The sequence below is a fragment of the Lonchura striata genome, chromosome Z (assembly GCF_046129695.1).
Source record: "Lonchura striata isolate bLonStr1 chromosome Z, bLonStr1.mat, whole genome shotgun sequence".
Lineage (NCBI taxonomy): Eukaryota > Metazoa > Chordata > Aves > Passeriformes > Estrildidae > Lonchura > Lonchura striata.
In genome coordinates, this window is record NC_134642.1 from 5,792,026 (window position 1) to 5,807,509 (window position 15,484).

Sequence of the window (15,484 nt, forward strand, 5' to 3'; positions counted from 1 at the left end):
TCTAAGACTATACTGTATGACTTTGTTTTCTAGGCCTCTGGAGCAAGTTCATCTTGAAACTAGCCAGCCATATTGGAACCCATTGACATTCCAAAAGAGTATATATATACATATATACATACACACACATATATATATATATATATATATATATATATAAATAAACAGCCAAAATCAGAGAAAAGGAACAGGGATTTAAAACTTTTTTTAACAATTATTTTTGTGAAACATGTACTCTTTTCATACGGGTGGCTTTTACAAGCAGCTTTATCATTGTTCCATTTCTTAAATTATTTGTTGTGGTCATGGAAATGTTGATTCTTATCTGCTTGATATTTTAAAATCTGGAGGAAGTACCGTTGTAATGATAATCTGAAATCATGACTGGGTTTAGAGACAGATTTCCCATGACACTGCTAATCTGCTGAGAGTTTTATGTGTTTAATTTCTTTAAAATTTGCATTAAATTTGGGACAGTGACATGTATAGAAAAATTTAAAATCAAAAAAAGTCTCTAATTTATTTTTTAAAGAGGTTGTATCGGAAAAAATTTGTTCAGTTGAAATGTGTTTGTAAGCAGTTATTTTACTTTACAGCCCTGGCAGGGCACAGTTCTGTTTACCAATATCAGATATCACAATAACCAACTCCTCAGGTATTTAGGTGTGGGAGCCCTTGCATCTCCTATTAAACAGAACCTACAAAATGGGGACAGATAATTTTTATATGCAATTAACTTCCTGCTTACCCTACTTTTACCCCTCATACCCATTGCCCTCTATCCTCCCCCTGAGTTCAGTAGCCTCCTTCACACTTCAGCAGTGTTCCTTTGAAGGGTATGGATTCTCCATACGGGCAAGTGAAATAATAGATTGTTAAAGTTCAGTCTTAGCCATACTCATGATTAATTCATGACTAGATACAAAGATGCTGAGGATGGGAAGAGAAATTAATTATACTGCTGTATATAAAAAAGTACTGTATGCTTCATTTCATCTAATGAGAGAGCTCTGGGAGGTAGAAAGGATCATTCCTTGCCTGTTGCTTGATCCATATTTGTACATATTTTAGTGGGTGGCTAAAGCCAGAAAGGGCAGAGAAACATTCCTTTGGAAATGTAGCTGCCAGGATAGTTATCTGAAATTATTAAAAAATGACAAGAGAACATGCTTTTTTATTATTATTAGATACATAAATATCTTTTCAATCTGGAAGTTCACCAGATAGGAATGCTAATATTCAATTATTCAGCATAGTGAATTGGTAAATGCATAAATGTATTTGTTAAGAATTAATGATCTGTCTATGCTATATATTCCTTTTGTTAACATTTTTTTAAGAAAACTATTTTTGTTATTGTAAAGTTAATATTTCAGAGCAGAATTTTTAAACTTATTGCACTAAATACAAGCTGTCTACAAATAATGATGCCTCAGTGGTTCAATCACTCCATTCCAGAAAATCTTTTGAAAGAGTAAGAGCCTTTCTACAGAAGCTTTATGATGGAGTAGAGAGGTATGTCTAGGTAAAGACATGCACAACTCGTGTAATCAAGGTTTAGTAAGTAAGCAGTTAACTGTGCTTCCTTTCAGACTATGAGACTTCTAAATTGCTGCTAAAGGTTTAAATAATTATGTAGTCTTATTTAGCTAACTAGTGCTCTTATATTTTTGGCAATAGTAAAACTCTTCACTTTTGCTTCCAGAAGTCATTTGATAGCTTAAATTTGTCATTTTTTTTTTCTATAAGCCAGCTAAAACAATTTACACTTTTCATACCACAGAACCCAAACGATTTGAATGGTACAAAATTAAAGATACATTCAGAAAGGATAGCTGTTGGGGAGATGTAGAGAATTATCCTGGAAGCACTTTCTGATTTAAGTGAACCATATCTGTAACTCTACAGGAGGAGCCCTCTCAGGAGGGCTCTCTCAGTATGGAAATTGTAACATACACATCTGTATAAGTGCTGACTGGACTTATGAGCTTCAGCCTAGGGAGGCAAGCTGGAGCACAGGTGAGTCCTCTCTTTTCAAGTCAGAGAATAGACTTGCCCACAAGAAACACTGGAGCAGCCTTACTTTTGTGGAGAGGAAACATTCCTGCAGTACCAGTGTCTAAGACAGCAGTTGTACTCAACACCAGTATTTGTGTAGATCAGAGGGGTTTAGCAACACAAATTTAAAAACTGGCTTAGATAATCCTAGAAACTGGTTTTCAAGACTAAAAGACTTACCAAGTACCCAGTTGCTTCCAGAGAATCTAGTTTTCATCTTGTTTGGAGGTTATTGGAAGTGCTTATTTAAAGAAGCCTTGTATTTTGCTCATTTTCATAAAAAAATTCTGCCATGACTGGTTCCACAAATTTGTGTTCTCCACTCACTGGAAATCCTGAGTGGGAACTGTTCTCTGTAATTGCAACTAGGACTGCAATTGGTAACAAATTTTGTATTTTTGTATGACTTGACTGTGCACCATTTTTATAGCAGTTTTATCCTGTCTTAAAAATAAATTTGTTTATTTACATGGTGTTTAAAAGAAACAGGCAACATTTTTCTATGCGTAGTTGTAATGTTTAAGTGAGAAACCTATATCATTACACAGTTCTTAATAAAAATGTGTGCACCATTCTTGAGTGTATATCCAGCATGCAGAGCTTTTCAGTCCTGCCAAAAAGGAATTCCATCCATACATAGGCTTTCCAGTGGCCCTTTAAAGCTTGTGATTGTCTATTGAAGTTCATTTGCAATCAAACTACAAGCTGCCCTCTTCCAGCTCCGTCTTGTGCACAGAGATAAGCAGAAGACAGGATTCTGAAAAGACAACTTTTCAGGACAAATTTAGACTGCTTTCCTTTCCTAGTGGGGATATTGGAGTGTGAGGACATTTTGGCATGTAAATCCCATACATAAATTTTGGCAGTAGAGGTGCTGGGGTCTGCCACCTGTGAAAGGTTAAATACTTCTTTTGACTGTTGGTTATTAAAGCCAGTGTATGGTCTGCTTTGTGGGAAGCAGTCTAGACTAAGTAGAGAGTGATGCTGCACTGAGAATAACAATGCAGGAGGAGTAGATGAGACAGCTAAACCAGAGAAATCATCTCCTCAGAAAGTCCATTGAATTAAGTAGTGGTAAAAGACTGGAGATTTAGGCTGGACAATTTGGGTTTAGAAACAATCATTTGGATTACTGCTTCCCAGCATTTGGTTTTTGTGCCATAGCCTCTGACCAGCTAAGTTTCAAACAGAAAAAGCATACCATTCCTTAAACTGTTAAATGTTTTCTCACATTATTTTTTCTGTTTGGAAGCTGAACAGCACCATGTCATCTTTACTGCTTCTTCTGGCCCTAGAGAATGATTTTTGTTGTTCTTTGGGGTCTCATTTCCATATTGCTCTCTGAGTAAGAGTGGTTAAGTGGCAGTGTCAGCTCCCCTTTGTCCCTTGATCTCACCACATTCCCTTTTACCTTCCCGAGGAAATGGTTCAGGATATTACCCATACTGAATGAGAGGGAGAGTATGTGCTAAGCTATAATGTTCTGAGGTAGAGATTTTTTTCTTTTTTTGTCTGGTATTATTCCATCACTGTAGATAGACGTGAAACCAATCACTTCTAGAGTTTCACTGCTGCTCCACACCTAGACATAACACATAGGATGGCCAGTTTAGATTTGCATCTTCAGCTTTCCAATAGTTCCCAGTGCCAGAGCCAGGACAGGCTTCTAAATGTGGCCTTACATTGGCATAGTAAATGAAGGACTTTTTGCAGTGGTGATAAAATGCAGTAAAATGTTGTGGTGGGTTGACCATGGCTGTCACATACACTGCTTCTCTGTTGCTTGCTCAGTCCCTGTAGTACTATGGAGAGATCAGTGAAAGGACAAAAACATTGATGTAAGTGCAGTTCACTAAGCAAATGAGGAGGAAAAGAAAAAAAAAAAAAAAAAAAAAAAAGGCAATCATTTACCGGCAGACCAATGCCCAGCCAATCTTTAAGCAGCAGCTGCTTGGGAGCCACACCCACCCCAGTTTGATTGCTGAGTGTTACATTATGTGGTGTGGAATATTTCTTCAGCCTGTTCAGATCAACCGTCCTGGCTGTGTGCCCTCTCATCCTTTTGCCCAATGCCAAATGACTGCAGGGGTCGTAAGCGGAAAATAGAGGCAGCCTTGACCCTGGGCAAGCACTGCTCAGTAGAAGGTAAACCTTTGTGTTAGCAGTACTGCTTTAGTTGCAGATCTAAAACAGCATCTTGCAGGTTGCTGAAAAGAAAATTAACTCTGTCCAGCCTAACCCACCCAGTACACAGGCCCACCTACCCAATAATTAAGACTTGCTCCCTGCATTTCTGTACAGCATCTTCTCAGGGTGGTTACTTCTTTCTGAAAGGGCTTTTTTTGCAGCAGGCAATTAGCCTGCTCCACAGTGCTCCCTTTCATGGAGGGAGCAGGGGATGTTAGCTCTTACACTTTCAGCACATAATGGGGATATAAAGCAAAAATGAGCCCTTTCTGTATCAGTGTTCTGGCAATTGAGCAGCCAGTGTTAGAAACAATATACTTAATGTGCCCTCAGGGCATGCACTTTAGTGGTTTGCTCTGAGTGGTTATGATGTATTCTATGAATGTATGTTATAGAGTCAGAATAAAATGCATGTAGCAGACATATACTCATCACCATCTAGTGAGCATTTAGTTCAGAGTGCATATTACATGCTGTATTGAATATGGCACAGTCGTTTTAAGAAACAGTCTTAAGATTTACAAGTAGATAACTTACAGCATTCCTGTTTTTTAAATCATGGCTTGGCCTGTGCAGATAGACCTTTTACTAAATCTAAAATCACTAGCTCATTGTTTCTTGAACAGCTTATGTCACCTTATCAACACAGAAATTTTATTTCATCATTGTGAGAAAACAAAAAGGACAACAAAACAACCCTTGTGTTTCCCAACACAAAACTCAACAGGCTTATTAGAAGCATTTCTTGCCTTCAGCTTCTTTGTTGGGATGATGAAAATTTTAAATATTTCATTTTCAAATGCTCTTCCAACTATTTTATCTCTGCTGTTATGTCCACCATGTAACAAGATTATGGAGACTAGTAAATCTGTTTCTTGTGTTCTGTATCAAATACTGTTCTCAAGGTATTTTTTTTATATATATATTTAAGGAGATGAGAGAAAAGATGAAACTCATCTCCTGTGATGTGGGTCATGTATAAAAGGCAAAATTTCTGGTCTGGGATGGAGCTGTGATGAGTCTTGCAATCTGATACAATCAAGCCAAAGCTCCTCAGAGACCAGGATTATGAAAATATTTCTAAGGAGAACTGATAGCATGAATTGATCTGAAAATACCTATTTGGAGGCTACACTATCTGGCATTCATTTGATATCTGTTAAAAAGGAATGAGCAGAAAACCAGCAAATGCCCATCAGATTCTATTCCCCTGTCTCACTGAGGTCAAGTCATTATATTTAAATATGGTGAGCAGACTTTGGTGTTATAAGCATCTGGTACTTCTCTACAGAAACTCCACTTAGAACCAAAGTTCCAAGAATTCAGAGTAAAAGTACCAGCTGACTTTAACAGAACTAGCCTAATTTCAGTAATGTTAAAGACAGCTATGGCCTCTCTAATACATGATTTATAAGTAGATACCTAACAGCATTCCTGTTTTATGCTAGCAGCATAGGTGGATACCATTCCTCAGCTGGGTTAGTAGGAATAAGGACAGCTTATTTCAAAAAGGTTTGGTGAAATTAGGAAGCTGACTAGTTATGAAACCTGGCAGAGGTTGTATACTGACTGGAGCTCCCATTATAAAAATGTTCTTTAATTCTCAAATTAACATGTGCCCTCCATGTTTGTATTAGTTGGGTCCCTCCCTGCTGCTCAGGCTGAAACAGGAGAGTACCTCTCATTTGAAAAACAGCGCCACAGACAATTTCATAATGTCTCCCAGAGGAGTAAGGGAAAAGAAAACAGAAAGCTAATTTTATTTCTGATGTAGGAACAGAAAGCAGCTACCAGAAGTTAGGTGGAGCCATGGAGAGCAGATAAAAAATATTCCACAGGATCTTCACAGTAGCTAAGAAAATTCACATTCCAATTCAGACATCTCACAGCAACATCTCCCATGTCCCACTTTAATTTTACTCTGGTAAGCTCCTCAGAGCAAAATGAAGGTGGAATGAAAATAATTATTTCTATATAATGAATGGTGTGGCTGATTACAGAAACTACTCTTAGGAAAAAGGAAAATCTTCTGAACAGATTTTAAAGGCTTGACAGTACTTGCATTGTCATAGTCCATCAAAGCTTCATCTGGAAACAAATTTTTCATCCTCCTTTACTCATACTTCTAACAGGGCAATCAAACCCCTGGACTGGCTTAGTGATTTACATTGAATCGAGATCAACTAACAAGTGCTCCTTTTTCCAGTGGAATGCCACCTCCTTTGAGAATGGGAAAAGTAAACGTGACACTGTTCATTGTTGTCTTGAGAACTTAAAACTATTTTATACTGCAAGCTGTGAATGCAGGAAGAGAAAAGAAATTAACAGTGCTGATCTAATCTTAGATTTTCTGTGTAAACTGACATTGTGCCAGGATACTGATGCAAAACTGTATTTTAGTCTAAGAAATGTATAGATTTTTTAATGTATCAAAATAAAGTTTTCCTTTTAAGTAAGAAAGAAATCTCTGTATCTTCCATGTGGTGTGTGTAAGCCATGCTTTTACTCAATACAATACAATCTCATGTTCCTGAAAAGCAAATCCAGTTTTTGCTGAAGTTTTACTTTGTTCTGTGCCTGCACTTTAGCTGATGGTAAAGTTTTCTGAGATGAGCATGTTAATGGAATTTGGTAGAGGAAAGGCAGGATATTTTTTGCTGTCTTTCTTCTTACTGATCCTCTCACATCTGCTCCTCGGCTTTTCTCCAGAGTCTTGAAAACTGCCCCTTCAGGCTGACGGCTACACCCATCACCACATTCCTCAGCCTCTCTGATGGGCTACAGGGTGTGCTGAAGGTCAGTCACATACAGAAGCAGTTGGAAAGTTCTTCACTGTGGAAGGGGAGGTTGTGGTCACACATACAGAATGGTCCTTGCTCATACCTCGGAAGCAGGACTCTCGGGGCTCATAAAGCTATCTGGAACATACTGGCTCATAAGATGCTTTGCCTCACCAGGACAGCTGTGGGGCAATGAACAGTAGGGAGGCATAAAAGAGATCTTGCTATGCATTATGAGCCATGCAAGGTGCATATCCCAGCACAGCACATCCTGTAGCACCATTACCTTTTTTTTCAAAGACCTGTGCACACACCCCACTCTGCACAGCTGTTCTACCAGCTTGGATATCTAAAGATGGATGGTGAGTAGATGCAATAACAGAGGCACATACAGTCACAAAGATTTATTCCCCTCTCCTCTCTGTCCCATAGCGCAGCATATTTCTACTTGGTGACTTCTTTTTTTTTTTTTACACTAATGCACATGTAAGCCAAATTGAGCCATGTCTTCTGCTTCTATTGTTCTTTACTGCAAACTACTTCAGCACTGTATTTGCATGAGATGGTTTTCTTTATGTGGAAACTACTGCTGCTTCTGAAACAGAGACTGATGCTGTTGTGGCTAATCAGTCATTGTCATCAGTCCATCAGGAGGAGAAGAACCAGAAAGCCAATCAGGCAGGACCTCTGCACACAGGCAGGGTCCATGCTGTGGACCCAGAGTGTTCTGCTGCATGTCAGTGTTCTGCAATTCCACTGAAGGTATGTCTCATTGGCTCAGAGTGTCTATTTCATGGTTTATTAACAGTGAAGCTGCATTGCTAGATGGGTTTAGTTGAACAGAGTAGAAGAGGCTCCAGAGATATACTTCATCAGTAGAGGTGTTAGAGGCAGGAGGCATGAAACATACAGGTTGTATAAACCGTGTCTGGTTTACACTGTATTTTTTTCTCTGTCAGAACTGTAGAACAGGAGCTCTTTAGATTTATTTACCCTATCTAGCAGTGAGGGACAGAAGCACTGTCTGCAGAGATCAGTGCTCTGAAACAAGTTTCATGACTTCCAGGAGAAATTAAAAAAAAAAAAAGGCACCTAAAGTTGGGCTGCAGAAGGCTAGTGAGAGAAGCATATGCAGGGAGAACAGAATGGGACATGGGACTTGGAAGGAAAATACCAGATTACTGGGGTGGACTGGAAGAAAACTGTTGTGCTGTTAGCAGGGACTTGAGCTGCAGAAGCAGGATTTTTCCTTCAACCACTCAGCAGTTCACACTGGCAAGATATTCTTCATGTGGTGGGGATGTATCTCTGACCACTTCGCCTTGGGACTCAGCCCCTGGCATTGGCTACTGAAGAACAGCACAGGCAGATGACTTCTCAGATCCCCGCTCCCTGAAAAGCCCTGCTGTCCCACTGGAGGTGAAGGACTAGTCTTGCTAGTAACATAGCCCATATCTTTGGCCACTGAAGGAGCTCTCCTGCCAGGCATAGAGGATGGGACCTTCTGTAATGCAGCATTAAGTGTGCAGCAAATGGGCTCCTTCTCCAAGCCAGGGAGCCCAAAACCTGGGCTTGCTGTAGTCTGGCATGCATGGCTCTTTCCCTCCAGTGTGGGGAAGTCACTGGTATTTAGATGTTTAATGGAGATTATCTAGCGCCCAGGGAGCAATTATTTAGAATTTCTAATTACTTTTAAATTATGAATGTATGAAATGGAGAGACTTTGCACTCCTGCACACAGAAAACCTAAAAAGACTGTTTTTCTGACAACTACTGCCATCATCTTCATCTAGTCCTTATTCTTGTTTACCTTAAATACACTAAAAATAAAGTGGAAGAAAATCCAGCACCAGAGCTGATTTTCTGAGCCCCTAACCAGAGCAATCAAAGCTACAAATAAAGCTTTATGACAGAAGCTATTGAATTGCTGTATCTCACTACCTCAGCTGACAGTAATCAAGTGGGAGATCAATGGATGAGCAGGACTTGGATTTCACACTGCATTCCTCTGAAGAAGAAATCACAAACCTGAACCCTGTGCCCTAGGGGAAAAAAAAGTCTGCCATAGACCCAGAAATAGTGATGTCTCCAGTTTTTAATTGTTTTTCTGATAGGACTTGTATTCTAGTCTTAACTATTAAGTCCTGAATACAAACCTGGCCAAAAAATATTTGCTAGGCATTTGGCAATGCCAGATAGGGCACAGTGGTGTGGCCACTTCTGATTGCAGCACCTTCCATGTCCCCCCATCTTTGCTTTCAGGTAGGAGAGGGTTAGCTCAAAGATTTGGAGACCTGCTTAGAGCCAACAGACTGCTTATCCACCAAACACCTCTGCTGTCACCTAGGACTTCTCAGTGTCTCTGTGCCTCCTTTCCTCAAAGATGAGGATGCAGTGAAGGCCAAGTACATCAAAGATAAGTTAGTACACACGTGCTGCACAAGGATGGATTAATTAAATAGGGGTAAGGGTGAATAAATAGATAAGGGGCTGTGTGTGAAACTGGGATCTAAAAATGGCTCTGCAGCTGCAAGAGGCAATGAATTGGGTGGAATTTACATCTTATGCAAGAGAAATTATATAGACATGAACACCTCAGACTCATTGCTCTTCTGATAGTTAAAATATCTGAAAACTTAATCCTCCACTAGAAAATCCCCTCCAGTCTTCTAGTGGGTCTTGGTACTTCAGTGTGCCTGCTTTTTGCAAGAAGCAAAATCCACTTGTTGGCATGCTGGGTGTCTTTCAAATCTCTTAAAATTGCACTGCCCCTAGTAACAACAGCAAACCTAACTTTAGTACCTAATGTTGAACATTGTGGAATGAAGTAAAGGGATTTCTGCCTGTTCTGTTGGGTAGGAGGTCTGAGGAAGAATTCTTCCTTATGGGCCCAGAAGCCCTACTGCCTCCAGGCAAGGAAAATCGTGGCTTGTTTTTGAAAGCTGTGGTGTTGTATCTGTGCATTATGGGACAACACAAGGACAAGAAAACTTCAGAACATTCTCTATTTTGTTGCAGCAGGAGACCAGCCTGCTAGAAGAGCATGTGAGGTTCATGCTGTTGATGATGTAGATGGAGCTTGACAGCTTTATAAAAATGTAATTTGCTCCCCCAGAAAAACAGCATAAGCACTTGCAGGTCTGAATTTCCCAGAAGATGAACAGCTTGAAAAGCTATCAAGCTTCTTAAAGAAATAATAAGGAATCAAAGCTTGAATGAAGAGTGTAGGAGAACTATACACAAACCTGAATTTCTGGTCACTTCATTGTGTTCATGGGCCAGGGCCCCCCACCTTTCCTTAATCACTGTCTGGACTTTAAGAATAGCACATAACAAAGCAAGTAAAAAGCGCACATTAAGGTTTTAAGCCATGGAGGCAAAACAAACTCTTGTTTGAAATAAGCTAAAAATTTGTATATGTGGCCGCAAGCTAGAGTTGGGCTCCAGAAAGGCTCCAACCGTGACACAGTGAAGGAAGTGGGAGGAAGAAGGGAATGGACTGATGACCTGCCAAGCCAGAGGCATGACATCAACTGGGGTAAGTCTCAGCAATGGCAAAACCTGGCTTATTCTCCAGGCTGCTGTGGAGCAGCCTTGTATTTGCACCTTGTAGCTCTGCCACCCCCACTGTGGCCCTGGAGATGTTTTCCAGCTAACCTTTCTGGAGGGATCAGGCTAGATAAGCAGTAAGTAGGGAAAATGCAATGGAAAAGGCTAATACAGATGGGGCAATGAGTCGTAAATGAGGTGCAAGAACGCAAGAACTTGGAGACCCTCCTCAGAAGTGGACTGCTAGAAAGCTCAGAGGGGATCCAAGAGCATTATCTATGCCATGCTTACTGGAGGGAGGGCAATGGAGTGTTTCTTTGCAGGGTATTTGTGCTTGCCTTTACCAGTTACAACTGCTGTAATGAACTGCTACTGGTAATTAAAAAAAAAAAAAAAAAAAGTTGCTTTGGCTAGAATTAAACACTTACATGGAGGTATTTTGAAAAGTCATATGAAGACAAATGAACTCTTGCCACCTGAGCATCACTGGATTTGGAGCAGAAGAAGCTTTTGGAGAGACCATCCCTTGAGTGTCTTACTTTTTTTGCAAGGGGGAAAACTGTCATTGCTGCCTGTTCTGGTATTAAAAATGTTAAGAAGGTCTGATAAGAAATGTTGCAGTGCTGCAGGCCAGGGCACAGAGCACTTTGGTGTGATAGTAGTAACACATCAGGCATGTAGTACTATGTCACATAAGTCCTGATATACCTGTGATGTGCTTGTACAGGTGAAAGCTATTAAAAATTATTAGCATTTCACACTGAAGTAGTCTGCTCTTTGGAGAAGAAAGAACAACTTCTGAGCTAAAGGGTTAAATTTTTTTTGTATCACAAAAGGTAGACAAATACAAAATCTTTGTTTTCATTCTTCCAGATGAATCCTGCCAACTCGTTCAGCCTAAGGGCACAGCTCAATACAAGGCATAGGCAGCATTATAAGCCTAAACAGCAATAGCTTCATCTGCTATTCTGTTCCTTCCTTTGCAGTCACAATAATGAAATCCAGGGGGAATTAAAAGTATCCTGGCTGCAGAGCCCATCAGCCAGCCATTGTAATGTGGTTATGAAATATAGAGCCACAGACTAGCAAGCACAATTAGCTAAAAAGATTGGTGCTCCATCATAACCCCATTTTAAACAGGCTGCTGATAGAGTAATTTTGACACCAAAATAGTGTCAGAGGAAATGCATATTCACTGCAACTCATTGTGTCTTTTATTAAGCAACACTACAACACTACAAAGAAGTCAGATTTTCACTGGGGTTGTCAGCAGGAGCAATTTCTCTGCTTAGACCTGTGCTGATGAGAAAATGTTCTATGTCCCCTTCCCTGAAACAGAGCCAGAAGGGCATGGTTACACATGCCAGCTGTGAAGGTTTTAAGCTGCCCACAGCTTCCCTCACAGACCTTAGCTGGAAGAAACACCACAGCTGTTCAGCAGCACACTCTCTCTGCCTATCCTCCATATATAACTCAGCTCAACTCGGTGTGTGTTGAGGTGTGAGGCACTGGGCCTGTTCTTACCCCTATGCATGAAGATCAGGAGACCAAATGGGTCATATTCAACTCAGTGAGCTCCTAAAAATGAAGGTAGCTTGGGCTGCTGGATCTCACCAAGAGCTCAGACCTCATTAGAGGGAATGTAATTTAATGCCCTTTAATGCCCTGACAATGTACTACTGCTTCCCACAGCATACATGGATGTAGAGCTCTTCCTGGGTTTGGAGGCTCCCCAGCAATGGTGCTCTCTCGCATGGTCCCAACTGGAGACTTGAGAGCAGCTCTCTGAAAGGAAAAGGCAGCATTTTTTCTCCTCTAGTTTCTCTTGTAAGGACAAACTGCTCTCTTTTCTATCTAGTCTAGGTTTTTTAACAAACCAGCAAAGGGCAGTTCATTTCCTTAGAATCCACAACATGAAATCTTTCACCACTAAAATAATCCCAGTGCAATGAAGTCTTCAGTCTTCAAAGGCACCTCTTGGGCCAGCTCCAGCTCTGGAAAGCCTTGTTCTGAGATGAGATGTGGTGCTGCAGCTGGGTGGTGTGGTTTCCAGTGACCCTTTCTGAGACCTGTTCTCTCAGTGCCCCCTCTGCCTTCTGAGCCTGTCCCGAGGGTGGGCTCACAATGAGCCAGCATTGAGCTTTGCCAGTCTCTTGCCTAAAGGATTGTTGCCAGCTTGATGACCTTCTGACAGATTTCAACCCTTTGTGCCCCTCCTCCCTCCTCTTCCAAGGCAGGGTTGACTTGTGTGAGCATTTGTCCCTCCCACAGCCCGTGGTGCACACACCTGGCATGATTTTTGTACTGGACACAGCCAGCCTATGAGTGCTGCCAGGAGCATGAAGAGATCAGAAGCTTATCTCCTGACTGGCCCAGCCCAGAGTCAGAAGATGGTGCACAAAGCACTGGCATTGACAGTATCTGACCTCCCCCAGCTCTTGTCCTTGCCTCATCCTGCTGGCTTATCAGACTGCAGCCCAAGGTGGTGCACCAGAGGTTATTGCTCTCCAGGAGGTAGCAGAAAATAGGCATTTGGGGCAAAGGTGATCTGCTGCCTCTGAGTTTCAGTTGCAGTAAGTGTAGGACAGGATTAGAACACCCTTTCATGCTCCCCAGCTTCTTTTGCTTAAGGAAAGTCATGGCTCATCAAGCCCAAGAAGTGCTGTGGGTATTTTTTTTTCCTGCTCTGAATCTTCTTTTGCTGTGCAGCCAGAATTCACGGCAAGATCTGAGATGTTAAAGGGTCAGATCTTCATCCATTACTGCTCCTTGAAATGGTCACATAAATGTACGCAACATTGCCTTCACAGAAGTGCAGAAATGTGTCTTTCAGCCCTTTTATGACTTTTTTTTCCTTAAGGATTACATCCCTGAACCACCTTTTTTACCTCACTTCAATCACTGTGGTCCTATTTTTTTCTATTCTTTGAAAAGGCCACTGATCTTCATGCTGCACAAAAAACTCACCCTTTGCTTCTGCTGTCCACGTGTTCAGCCACTTCCTTTCTACCTGTTTACCTTAAACCTCTTCACTCACCCAAACATTGGCCAGCTGTGTCTCCATTCAGTTCTCTGCTGTTCTCTGTGATTTTCCAAAACCAAGCCCTTGCCCCGCGCCTTGAGTTGCATGCATAGTCCACATCTCTCCCCAATCCAGACCTTTCCTCCATGATACTTGTCTCCTGAGGTGTCCCACAGTCATGGTTGTGCTGCCATCTGGGACAAACATACCCATCTTTCGTCTCTCTCTCTCTCTCTCTCTCTCTCCCCCTCCCTCCCTCCCTCCCTCTCTCTGTTTTTTTTTTTTTTTTTGGTTTGTTTGTTTGTTTGTTTTCAAGCTAGACATTGAATTTGAGTGTCTCACAGTTTAAATATCCTCAAGGACAGAAAAGAGAAGCTGTGTACATTCTGCACCTCTGGCTTGCCCCCGTGACCTCAGTGAAGGTAGGCAAATGGACAACAGCTGCCAATCTCTGTGCTGCCTTTTACAGAATCAATCAATGGCCCTCTAGTTCTGCTGTTATTTTAAACTATGATTCCCTTGCTTTGTCCCTAATCCTAGCAACAAGACACAGATGTGTTGCTACCTGCTTGCATGTGCATCTTACAGTTCCTCTCTTTGTAGGCATAGTGCTTGGTAAACTAGGGGTTTGACTCCAATATAAAATGTTACAGTGGAATTTCAACTGCACTTGGCTCTGCCCCCCCTCATTTATTTGCACTACAAGCAGAGTGGAGAGCATGTATGCACAATCAAGTATTTTTGACCGTGTCACCCTAAAATGAGTTGAACAAAGACCCAAAGGACTTATGCATGGTGTGTTTTAGTTGATTCTTCAAGAAGCATTTAAATGGAATTGCTAGTTGCAGGGTCCCTTGTTAGCACAAAGCAACAAACCCATAAATGCAATCTCTCTACACTGCACTTAGAGATAGAATAGATAGATAGATTCAGATCAAAAAAACCTAAAGTTTTGCTTTAGAATGTGTTTGTCTTGGGTCCACTTATAATTGAAACACTGTGATTTATTTGACATGCTTACTTTGAGAAGACATGAGGAGTTAGGCATTCCTCACTGGCTCCAGTAACACGGGGAGGCTGACATTGGTTTCTGCAGGATTTAATTTCACTTTTCAAATGAAAATCAAGAGCACCCTAAAGTGACTAGTGCCTTCAGTATATGACATTTTTAAATTAAAATTCCCTTCAGTTAGTGACATTAGCAGAGCATAATGGCATGTTTTGTTACCTGCATGTTCTCCAAGAGGCAGGTCACACACCCAGGACCCTGGGCACACAGACCAACATACATGCAGGCTCTTCTAATGGCACGTGTGCCCCTGCAGCCATCTCAGTGTCCTCTTCTGCACAGACCCCAGCATCCCCAAGTGGGTGAGGGCTGTGGAGTTCAGGGCCAGAAAGGTGCCTGCAGGGGCAGGTACTGAGGGACACTGAGGCACGATGGGGACAGGAAGTGCATTTTTGCTCCTGGTACCCAGGCCTGGGATATTTGTGGGGATATGGCAGAAGCTCTGAGGCAACAGAGGTCACAGCAAAACCAGCAAAAATTCTTGCAAATTTGCAACCTCCATCACTGCCTTCTTTCTGCTCTTTGAACCTTTTACAAAGTGTTTCAAATGTCCCCAGTGACTTTAGTAAAATTCTACTTGCGTGAGCGAAACTACAACTACTTTAAAAGAAGACATGCCCACTGGAGGGTTCAGTAAAAAATTCTATTAATTATAAACCCTTGTCAATGATCAGAACGCCACCCATTTGACCAGCTGGCCAGCAAATGGCAGGCTTTTCAAGCCAGGCATTTCCAAATCACAGTAGCAATAGTCGCCTGTTCCTGTGAAGGAAGGTGTACACAGTACACAGATGTTTTCTTGAGCACTATGACAGTCTG

The 15,484-nt window shown here is 41.4% G+C and overlaps 1 protein-coding gene across 1 annotated transcript in view; it reads left to right on the top strand.

Moving 5' to 3' along the window:
- Positions 1 to 6,787, top strand: part of SLC44A1 (solute carrier family 44 member 1) — a 70,355-nt gene extending 63,568 nt beyond the window's left edge. The window contains exon 16 of the mRNA XM_021534838.3: positions 34 to 6,787. Within this exon, the coding sequence (XP_021390513.1) occupies positions 34 to 57 (24 nt within the window). The 3' untranslated portion in view covers positions 58 to 6,787. The remainder of the gene's footprint in view (positions 1 to 33) is intronic.
- The last annotated feature ends 8,697 nt before the right edge of the window (positions 6,788 to 15,484 follow it).